Source organism: Amborella trichopoda, chromosome 8 (genome assembly GCF_054954075.1).
Source record: "Amborella trichopoda isolate Santa Cruz 75 chromosome 8, AtrichopodaSantaCruz75HAP2 v2.0, whole genome shotgun sequence".
Taxonomy (NCBI): domain Eukaryota; kingdom Viridiplantae; phylum Streptophyta; class Magnoliopsida; order Amborellales; family Amborellaceae; genus Amborella; species Amborella trichopoda.
Genome location: NC_142343.1, coordinates 19777004 through 19788986, shown reverse-complemented (window position 1 = coordinate 19788986; position 11983 = coordinate 19777004). Strand labels below are relative to the sequence as shown.

Sequence of the window (11983 nt, the reverse complement as noted above, 5' to 3'; positions counted from 1 at the left end):
CGAGTCCTCAACATCTTCAACCTAACAAAGGAGCACCCAGTCGCTAATTTATCCTAAACCTATTTTGAGGATTTTTCTAAAACTCCTTAGGCCAAAAATCCTATCCTGGCATCTTTGATACCATAACTATCAAGACCCCGCCCCCGATCGCTTTATCGTACATGACGGAGGATGATTGGGTGTAGGTTTGTGAGCTCGATGTAACGTACGTCACTCAAGTCGGAGTGAAGTCAACACTTTAATAATGCGCTAAACGGAGATAACCATGGAAAATAACTAAATCAATATTCCGTACAAGTGAATAATTAAAATTTGGAGAACCCATACATCATAAAATGGGCGTTACATAAAGTTCTTCAAAAAATATTACACTTGAGTCTGGGGCACCAGGCCCAAAAGTACATATTTTTCAAAATAGACAAAATTCTAGGCTAGAAACACCCAACCACCTATAAGATCTAAGTTTCTTCCCAAGTGAAATAAGACATCAGCTTCCAACTGTAAAACACGAGCTTTAGGCCCTCAGCCTGACGCTGTCAATCTACAAGAGGGGAGATACAGGAGAATGAGCTATAAAGACCAATAAGTAGATCTAAGTATTATGCATCAATAATGAGTCCATTCATGCATCATAGCAATTCATTCAACTATAAGAAGTCACAGTGCTAGTGCCATGTAAATCGGTAATCAGATCAATGCTTCTACGGCGGGTATCATATTCAAATATCATAATTATCATTCGATCATTATAATTATCTCATTCTCATTTGCCACTCATGTATTACCCACTCTTTCCTTGGTTCACCTACTCCCAAAGTAGAGGACCTATCCATCAGGCTAAGCCAATCCCATCGCTTAGAACCTCTACCATATCTCAAGAGGTAGGGCAATCACAAGTAGGCAAATCCACTTCATAATGCCCTCATACTCATGCACACGGTTCTCAGCGTGCATTAGGGTTTTCGATAGGCACTTACCTTGCATGATATCACTCACTAGTCTCATCATATAAATTTCAGGGGGGGCTTCGATCGTCCCGATCCATTTTCACCTAACCCCATCCTATCATTCAGCGAGTTAGGGAATATTGTCGGCTTCACTTTTCTCAATGTAACAGTATCCACTACCGATGGGTGTCCCATCGAGTAACGGCCAGTATCAGTATAACAGTATCTACTACCGATGGGTGCCCCATCGTGTAGTGGCCAATATCACAATACCTTAACAGAACAGTACCCACTACCAATGGGTGTCCCATTGCATAGTGGTTATTATCATGACACCATAACATGCTCAAGCATTAAATTCATTCATGCTAAATTAGTACCTCATGACATATAATTCAAATTTTCATTAAGCACAGTTTGAGTCTTACTCCGAACTATCCAACAGTCACATAATATTATGACACCCAGCATAAAATACCCATAGTATGAGAGCTATCATATTGCATTATGCCTAGCAATCAACATTAGTATTACGGCACTCGTCATGTAGCGTTTGTCATGGAATTATCACAATAGCATGGCATCATTAATTTTCACATAACGCATAGCTTCACATAACACTATGGCATCACGTGAAAACTATCATTCCAGTCCCGAACGTCTCTCAAGTAGCAGTGTCACACCCGGCCCTACATGCACAACGTTACAAGCACGACATTACGCACATGGTGTTACATGCCCGGCGTTACATGCACGGCGCTACGCGCCCGGTGCTACACTCAAGGCGCTACGCACGCGGCGTTATATGCATAGTCTTACGCACACGACGTTCCACGCCGGACGCAAAGTGAGTAATAGTACTAAGAGTTCCTGCAACTGGGAACAGTGGAATACCTTCATGTTTCGGGGCCTATCTTATAACTCATACAAAGTTTTATCATGATGTAAAAAGCAAAATTGAAATAGACAAGCATATCTTTCATGCGAAACCAGTTTGGCCCCATTTGGACCCCATTTGACCACTTGAAAATCGATGCAAGAATAGTCACAGTTCTAGAAATTTTCATTCTCAAGTTTAACAGGCTTTTAAAGAGCACTTAACATTTCACCAACCAAGATAACTCTTGATGCAAAATCTTGTCCATATTAAACTAGTCTCACAAGTGAACTATTAGAGGTTTTTTTATTGACCTCAAGTGCAGAGACCCATGATCCTGACATCTCCACCTCTGATAGAGGTCCAGGGTGGATCATAATTTCTGCACCTTCCCCAGATTGAGGGATGGAAGGATCTTCCGTAAATATAGGTTGTTTCTCAGGCTGAAGAAGTTTGACTTGGAGATTACATGCAATTTGAGATTCAATGCTTGTAGCGCAAGAAGTGTCCTCGTATGAATCACACGGTCTTTGAACGGGTGTCTGCAATGTTTGTGCCACGTTGGTTGGCACTTCGTAGACTTGTACCATGTGGCAAGCTTCCTGAGAGTAGAAGTTTTGCCCTCTTGATTCTCTAAGTCTCAGCTCAAACTCGGGCTCAGGGGGCCACTGGGATTTCTTCAAAGTAGATGGTTGTGCTTTAGCTTTAGCTGCTAGGGCATTAGCAACTATTAGGAATCCTGCTGCTTGTGTCAGGGTCTTTCTGAATCGTTTTTGTTGCGTTCGTCTTACATTGATTCCTTCAAATTCTCTGTCGAAAGCCTCAAAGTCCGGACATTTCAAGGTTGTACCTGTAGGAGACAAAGGAGAAGAAATATGAGAAGTAGAAGAAGGAGAAGGAGAAGGGTCAGAAAGTGGGGGACTTTTAAGGTCATTCCCCTCATCAGACTGATCTAGGCAGCTTTTTACGTCATCACCATGGTTGGACGTGTGCAGGGGGTCTTTTAGGTCTTTCCCTTGCTTAGACCTTTGGGGAGTGCTTTTAACATCGTCACCCTCATTGGACATGCTCTGAGGAGAAGATGACATTGGAACGTCTTCTTGATGGTACAAAGAAGGAAGAAGGATCGTGCCAAGGATGAAGTCCAGTAAGGTTGGTAGTGGGGGAAGGGGCTTGAGAAATTCTTGTTCAACTGGAGGTTGAGAAGTCTCGTTTCTCTGGCGAGTAGCCCTTGGTGTGCGTCTCCTTCTGATTTTCTAAGGTGGTGCTTGATTCATCTCGCTAAGCTTATGAACAACCCTAGCTGGGCAAACTGCTTCTCGTCTTAAGGACTTGACTCTACTTCACCCATGGTGGACTATCCATGGCTGGGAAATCGAGGGTTCAGCAGAGTCTGAATCGTTATTGGGAAGGTCTTGTATTGGAAGATCCTCTTGCACCGGTGGAGCAGTGGTTTGGGGATCACTTACTGCAACATTGTAAAACTTCTGACATTCCTGTATTTTCTTTGCGAATATATCATGGAATATGGTGCATTCTCACAGGTAGTGGCACCATATCTGGTTATACAGGCACCAGCGGTCCTTAGTGCCTTGAGTAAGGCGTCGAGGCTGCCTTGCCGGCTACAGTGTGATTAGGCCTTCCTGAAGCATTATAACAAAGAAGGCATGAAGAATACCATGGGCTTCATCTTCCTCTTGGATGGCTACTGTATGGAAGGCTTCTGATGCCTCGGATGCCTTCTTTAAGTCTTCGATAATTATCTGACCCTTCTAGATTAGGGCCTTGATATTATCTTTTAGCGTGTAACAGTCATCTGTGGGGTGGTTGATCCTTCGATGGCAAGCACAATAATTTGCCTGAGTATCGAACCCAACTTGCTCAGGGAATTTGGCTTTTAGAAGCTCGATCATATTATGTTCGGATAATAACCAGAACAGCACAGGGACCCATTCATTCTCAAAGTGGTAGACCTTGTTCCTATGCTTGATGAAATAATCATCACAATTAAGATTCGTCGGTAAGGGTACTCGATTGTACGACTGTTGTTGCTTGCTCCCCTGAGGCGTTATCTTTGTTGTGCTTACCCCTTTAGAGAGGTCCAAAGTTTGGGAGGGGGCTTTCTTTGGATTAGTGACCGTGACAGCTACACTGATCACTCATTTCGGTTGGCTACCCCAAGTGTTAGTCCGAGAGCTACCATTACCCCGATTGTTCCCAGAGCTTGCAGACGGTTGTCGTTACTCGTCATGGTGACGTGATAGAATTTTTTTGCAGACTAATTTAGAAATCAGCTCCGACATGGAAGTCATATTAGAGGCCTCAACATGTAGAGCAATTTTAGGTAGCACATTCCGCACACAAGTTTGGACTGATTCCTTCTCAAGCATGGGATTGGGATGGCGAGCAGCTAAATTTCTCCATCTTGATATGAACTGGCCCACGGGCTCATCGGGGATCTTGAGTCAGGGTGAGAAGTTCAATGGTTTGAACCTCTCTCTCGACCTCATAGAAACGCTAGTGGAACAGCTTGTCCATTTCCTCCTAAGTATGTAACGATTTTGGGGGAAGTCGAGCATACCACTGAAAAGCTGGGCCATCAAGGGTTTCAACAAACTGATGGAGAAGGAGTCTCCCATCAGCCGTTGTTTCTCAACACGCTTCTTTGGAAGTAAGCGAAACGCTCATTCGTGGACGTGGTTTTGTTGAATATGGGAAACTTCTCTTTCTTGTAATCTGAGGGAAACAGGACCTGGTCAATGTATGAAGGGTACGACCTTTGATAAGGTGTTGTGTTTGCCTGCGAGATGGGGTGACAGACAGAATTATCCTATGAGGCAGAGGGGAGGGATTGCCTTAGAGGTGCACCATCCGAGTGCTGGAAATTGACCTCATGGTTAGCTGATTGTCGTGCGGCGTCTATACGATTAATCTTCTTCATCATTGTGCGCACCATATCTTCAAACTTGTTCATGAGGTCTAGTTGCGAGTCAGGTTTGTTTATAACCATCACGCTGACTGTTTCCCCAGGGAGGTCAACCTTAGTTGTAGTTGAGGGCTTGCGGACTTGATGGGTCGCACACGGCAGATCAGTCAGCAGGGGGCCAGCATGCCCTGACTGAACTCGATTTTTGTATGCTGATCGCATGAGGACTGGTTCTTGACGGTCTTGGGACCGGGGCTGCTGAGGGGCTAGGTTGTCTTCTACAATGCTAACCACAGTGTAGGGCTCATGGAACTTTTCATCAGGCTTCGTCATCTGAAGAGGGTAGAAGGGGTTCAAGCGAAGAGCGTAATCAGAGCTGGTTACCCTCATCGACTTAGTCACTTGCTTGGTGAAAATTCGTAGACCCCTATCACATTTAGCTTTGAGGTTTTGATGGACCTTGCGTCAAAACTGTGATCGGGCATGTGGCTGGTCAGCTCTTCTTACACAAGAGAAAGTTATCTCCATCAATTGTGGCAAAGGATGAGGGCCAGTGACTAGAAGGATCTTGGGCCGGGGAGGATGAAAGACTTGATCGTCTATAAGGTCTTTGCCCCAAGCTCTCTTGTGGGCTCCAGAGACGTGACCAAAGTGATGGGGCTGGTTCAAGATGGTGCTCTTGGGGAAGGTCTTCGAGTACCATGGCTGAAGGTGCTTGCTCGAAGGAGGAGGAGCAGGCAAGATCAGGGTTGACCCATGAGAGTGCCTGAGTCGAGGGTGCGGGGCTGTTTGAAATGATGACGCGTGTGCGCCCCTTGAAGAAGGATCACGAGTGACTAGGGGGTCAGCTCAGCCTCGAGCAAGTGGTCTAGCCTTAAGAGGCCGAGAACTGTGAGCAAGTGTTTATAAGAGAACAGGTGGACACCTGCCCCTTACAGGGTGTGCTTGTGTGTGCTGAGTAGTAAGTCCCCAGTGGAGTCGTTAAGCTAGTTAGGTCTCGATGTTGCCCTCCGGATCAGGATGATAGAGCGGCATGCGTCTCGGGTTTCAAAGAGACTAGGGACTTTTTGAGATCACTCTCTCAGGAACCTTGTTCGAGAACAAGGGTAGGTATTATCAATCGATGAGAGAGGAATTTAAGGTGGGTTCCAGACTTACTCTAGCTGGCTCCCGTGGACGCCCTCTTAGATCACGAAGAAAGCCCCTAAGTAGTAAAACTGGTTCGAAATTACCTCCCTCAGCTTGTATTCTCGTGTTTTCTTCAATCACACACATATGGAAAATGTTATAAGGCAGGTTGGTCAGCAGACCTCACCATGCCTCTTTGGTGAACGTACAGAAGTGTGCACAATCATAAGAAGAAGAGAAGAATAAGAGAAGGAAGATGAGAGAGAGAGAAGAATTTGACTAGGCGGGGAGATCAGCACAATGACTAAGCTGGTGGGTAATTGGCCTGACGTGGTAGTAAAGAGGGCTCGATAACTAAGACCGGCTCAACAGAATTACTACTAGACGTCAATACCGATACTGACTAACTAGACTCGATGGTTTGTCTGTCGTGGAAATAAAGCGGGCACAGTAGTTCTGACATAACAACATTACGGCTTGACAACAAGACTACCATGATAGGGTAATCTCAACCCCTCTTTAATCAAACAAAAGAATAACAGAAAGAGTGGAGATCATAAAGAAAGAATATGAAGTAAGATAAGAGAAGAAGAAGAGAATAGAAAGAATGAGAGAGAGAGAAGGAAAGGAGGATAAGAGTGTGAAAGAAAAGAGAAGAACACAGACGACGTTAGGCATCGCCGGTTGTATAAGGCAAAGACGAGGAAGAGGACACAGTCAACGCTGAGTGTTGCCAGCTGTGTTAGACAAAGAAGAGAGAGAACACAGTCGACGTTAAGATGCACCGGCACTGTTAGATAAAGAAGAGAGAGAGAATACAGTTGGCACTGAGGGTCACTGAGTGTGTTAGACAAATAAGAGAGAGAGAACACAGTCGGTGCTGAGCATCGTCGACTACATTGGATAAAGAAGATAGAGATAACAAAGTTGGTTTTGAGCATCGTCGGCTACGTTCAACAAAGAAGAGAGAGAATAATGTCGACATTGAGCTTTGTTGAGATGACTGGATAAAGAAGAGAGAGAAGACACAGTCGATGTTGAGCTTCACCAACTATGCTTAACAAAGAAAAGAGAGAGGACACAATGGGCGTTGAGCATTGTCAATTGTACTGGACAAAGGAGAGAGAGAGGACACAATTGACGTTGAGCTTTACCGACTATACTGTATAGAGGAGAGAGAGGACACAATTGGCACTAAGCTTTGTCTGTTGTGTCAAAAGAAGGGGATAAAGCATGGGAAGAAGAGAGAGAAATAGAGATAGAGATAAGAAAAAAAGAGATAGTGATGAGAACAAGAGAGAGATAGAGATGAGAAGAAGAGAGAGAGATAGAGATGAGAAGAAAAGAGATAGGGATGAGAAGAAGAGAGAGAAAGAGATAAGGATGAGAAGAATATAGAGAGATAGAGATGAGAAAAGAGGGGAAGAGAGAGAAAGAAAAAGTAAGAAGGGAGGAGAGAGAAAGAGAAAGAAGAGGAGAGAGAAAGAGGGGAGGATAAAGAAAAAGAGAGAACGGAGGAGAGAAAAAGAGAAAGAAGAGGAGAGAGAAAGAGGGGAGGAGAGAGAAAGTTATCTTATTGAAGGTACCGACCTTTTTCTTCTCTCTCCTCTCTCTCTCCAAGACGCACCTAAGAACTCAAGAAGACATTGAAACTTTATTGATGGTTGTGTGAAATGAATGGAGGGTCGTTTTACAATTTGACTTTGCATGTTTATATAGAATTGGGCCCAAACATGGGTGGACGCCCAAAAACTACCTGAAATTGAAGATAATTACAATTTAATTGAATTAAAATAAATTCTAAAAATGGGTGGAAAAGGATTGTTTATCCCCTGCCTAACAATGTGTGGAATTTCATAATAGTCCCTGCTGTTGCCCGAGAACTTGCATGATCTTCCATGACTGATCCGGCGTTGCTTTGATGCCCGTTTGTTCGAAAGATGATGGTTTTCTTGTAGGGCTCGGCATGGTGATCTATTTGATACCAACTTCAAGCCATGAATCATGTTTTTTAGCCATGATCATGAGACTTGAATTTTGGATGAATCTTGAAAACTTTGGATCGATTGTGTACTTGTTCTTTGATGTTTTTCTTTCGTTTCTTCGTTAAATTACACTGATCATGCCGTCATGATCACGTTGCAAAAAGCACGGCTTGATTTTGTGTCTGCATGAAGATTTCATCGTCTTGGATTTTTGGCTGGAATCTTGAAATCCGACCATCGAAATTTACAGAGGCTTCGACGCCATCGTGTGTAAAATCAAACCATTCATTATACGTGAGGTTCGGACCAGAGATAGCCTCGAACCTTATACACATAATGCAATTGGTTTCATGCCGATCGGGTATGTGAGCATCGTGATTTGACTACCGGAGTGCGGCGTGCTGCTGTTGAATTTTCTGCAAGTTTCTTCACGGATCAGAAACTTCTAGACGGGCATTGTCACGAGGCGTACCATATATTGAAACGCTAGTTTTGATGCGACGAACATACTCACAAAATTTGAGCGTAATCTGACTTGAATTGAGTGAGATATGGACCCCGAAAGTCACTGCCCGTGATTATAAAAACAACCACCCTTAATGGTGTTTTGGTGCAGGATGGCCATACAGGAATAGTGTGTGGCCTACCCCTTTTAAGTATTTTACCCATAACTTTGTCTTGAAGTGCCTGATTAAGTCGAAACTTGACCCATAGGGGTTTTAGACTGTGCCGGATCCAATGGCAGTGGTCACAAACTATTTGACACATCAAAAATATAGTTCTAGTTACGGGGTCCATTTCAGGATGCTAGAGGTCAATTTTTGTCGAAACTGTTTCTTTGTGTTCACTACCTTAGAAATGTCTGATTGTGATAAAACTTGGCAGGTGACCTTTTGGAGTGCTAATAAAGGTCTTGACCAATTCTGTGGTCATTCTGAGATTGTCAAAATTTCTACTGTTTTGTAGGCTTTATTGACATGCTTCCTATTTATTCTGCATCGAGGACCAAGGTGCTGAAAAATGTGTTCAAACAATCATCAATAAAGACCACTACAAAATCATCTAGAAAAGGTCTGAACACCATATTCATCAAATCCATGAACACAACGGGGGCATTAGTTAACTCGAATGGCATCATAAGGAACTCATAATGATCGTATCGAGTGCTGAAAGCGGTATTTGGGATGTCACCCTCCATGACTCGCAGTTGGTGATAATTCGATTGAAGATCAATCTTTGAAAACACTTGGGCCCCTTGGAGTTGTTTAAAAAGGTCATCAATCATAGGCAGGGAATACTTATTCTTCACTGTTACTTGATTCAACTGCCTATAGTCGATGCATAACCTCAGGTACCCATCCTTCTGTTTCACAAATAGGACAGATGCACCCCAGGATGGCACGCTAGGTCAGATGAATCCCTTATCCAATAATTCTTGCAACTTCTCTTTCAACTCTGCTGGAGTCATTCTATACGGAGCTTTAGAAATGGGAACAGTGTCAGAGACTACATCTATCTCAAATTCAATTCCCCTAATTAGAGGTAGGGATGGCAACTCATCTGGGAATACCTCAAGGTACTCTCTTATTACTGGTATCCCTTGTAGTTGGGACTGAACATCTCGATTCTCTATTACATAGGCTAGATACCCCTCACATCTCTTAACTAGGAGGCGAGAGGCCTGAAGAGCAGAAATAAGGTGTAGAGGGGGAGTATCCTTAGTGCCCTCAAGGTGAAGCTCAGTTTGGTCAGGGCGTTTAAAGGTCACCATCTTTTCATGGCAATTGACGGTGGCATGGTGTGTATACAACCAATCCATGCCCAGAATAACATCAAAATAATCCTGAATATCTAGGATGATCAAGTCCACAAGCAGGTCATACGCATCAATTGTAATTCCACACTGTTTATACACTCTATCAGTTTCTATAGAATCCCCCACATGTGTGCATACTACTAGAGTAAAATCAAGACTTGCAGGCTCAACATTTAGATAGCAAGCAAAATGGGGTGCAACAAAAGCATGGGAGGAACTAGGGTTAATTAAGGCACTAGCTTTAACACCACAAATAGAGAACGTACCTCTAATCACCGAGGTGGACACCTTAGCTTGTTGTTCGGTGGGGGAAAATAGTCATCCTTACGTCTTTGGTCGTCCTTTGTCTTCATCATAGGGCAATCCTTAACCCAATGGTTGGGCTTGCCACACATGAGGCACACGTTCTGCTTCTTGTAACATTTAGCGGTCGTGTGCTTGTCCTTTCAGTAATGAGAACAGACCGGGCGTCGATCATTCTCCATGCCACCTGGGAAATTCTTCTTGGCCCTCTGGTTATGCAGGTAAGGTATTGCCCTAACATCCCTCCTTTGAAATTGTCGGGGCTTCTTCCCAAAGTTTCCCGATTGCACGGGCTTCGTCTTTCTTCCCTCATTGATCTATGGTCCTCGCAGTCCCTCCCAAACTTTAGGGTGAGGTCTACCAATGGGGTGTAAACCTTCAAGTTGGTCGACAATACTCTTCCTCTGATATCCGGCCGAAGGCCCCTCTCAAATTTGGTGGCCTTTCACGCCTCGGTGTTAATAATGTGAGGCACATACCTAGACAGCTTTGCAAATTTAGCGGCGTATTGTTCAACTGTCATTCTCCCTTATTGGAGTTCAATAAACTCTATTTCTTTCCTCTCCCTGAAGGAGTTTGGGAAGTATTTCTCGTCAAACGCCGCCAGGAAGTTTTCCCATGTGGTCTCGATTCCTGACTACCTCCAGGATTGCTTAACCAAGTCCCACCAATACTTCGCCTCTCCTTCTAGCATGAAGGCCCCTAATCTGACTCTTTGCTCGTCCGAGCAGTGCAACACTTCCAAGAGCTTCTCTATCTCCCTCTTCTACCTCTCAGCTTTCTCCACCCCTCCGAGCCCTAAGAAGTTGGGGATACCAGTCTTCTGAATCTTTCTATCAGGCTACTATCATTTTGCTTTGGGGTAAGCATAGACTGGGCTGGCATCGACTCCTTCATCATTTGGGTCATTGCCCACAGAGTCCTAAAAAACTCACCGGGCGTATCGGTGTTCTCATTGCTGGAACTTGCATTGTTGGCACAAGTCCTCGACATCTTCAACCTATCACAGGAGCACCCAGCCACTAATTTATCCTAAAACTATTCTAAGGAATCTTCTAAAACTCCCTAGGCTAAGAATCCTATCCCGACTGCTCTGATACCATAACTGTCACGACCCCACCCTTGATCCCTTTACCATACGTGACGAAGGGTGCTTGGGTGCGGGTTCGTAATCTCGATGTAGCGTACATCACTCAGGTCGGAGTGAATTCAATGCTTTAATAACGTGGTAAATAGAGCAAACCATGAAAAATATCTAAATCAATAATTCTAGGTACTAGTGAATAATTAAAATTTAGAGAACCCATACATCATAAAAAGGGCATTAGATAAAGTTCTTCCCAAAATATTACAGTTGAGTCTGGGGCACCCGGGTCCAAACGTACATATTTTCTAAAATAAACAAAATTCAAGTATAGAATGCCCAACCACCTACAAGATCTGAGTTTCTTCTTAAGTGAATTAAGACTTCAACTTCCAACCGTAAAACACGACCTCGGCCTGGCACTGTCAATCTACAAGAGGAGAGATATAGGGGGATGAGCTATAAAGCTCAGTAAGTAGATCTAAATACTATGCATCATTAATGAGTCCATTCAGGCATCATAGTAGTTCCTGCAACTATAAGAAGACACAGTGCTACTATCATGTAAATTAGTAATCAGATCAGTGCATCTATGACAGGCATCATATTCAAACATCATAATTATCATTCATCATTATAAATATCATCATTCTCAGTTACTACTCAAGCATTACCCACTCACTCCTTAGTTCACCTACTCCTGAAGTAGAGGCCCTATCCATCAAGCTAAGCCAATCCCATTGCTTAGGACCTCTACCATATCTCAGGAGGGAGGACAATGACAAGCAGGTAAATCCAGCCAATCTCATTGCTTAGGACCTCTACCATATCTTAGGAGGGAGGGCAATGACAAGTAGGTAAATCCACTTCGTAATGCTCTCATACTCATGCACATGGTCCCCAGTGCGCATTGGAGT

General features: G+C 43.8%; 1 protein-coding gene across 1 annotated transcript; it reads right to left on the bottom strand.

Moving 5' to 3' along the window:
• Positions 1–9271: 9271 nt before the first annotated feature.
• LOC148780942 (uncharacterized) lies at positions 9272–10975 on the bottom strand. Its single transcript, XM_088874677.1, has 2 exons — positions 10918–10975; positions 9272–9789 (listed from the first exon to the last, which is right to left on the bottom strand). The coding sequence occupies exons 1-2, from the start codon at positions 10973–10975 to the stop codon at positions 9272–9274; spliced, it is 576 nt and encodes a 191-aa protein (XP_088730803.1).
• Positions 10976–11983: the final 1008 nt, after the last annotated feature.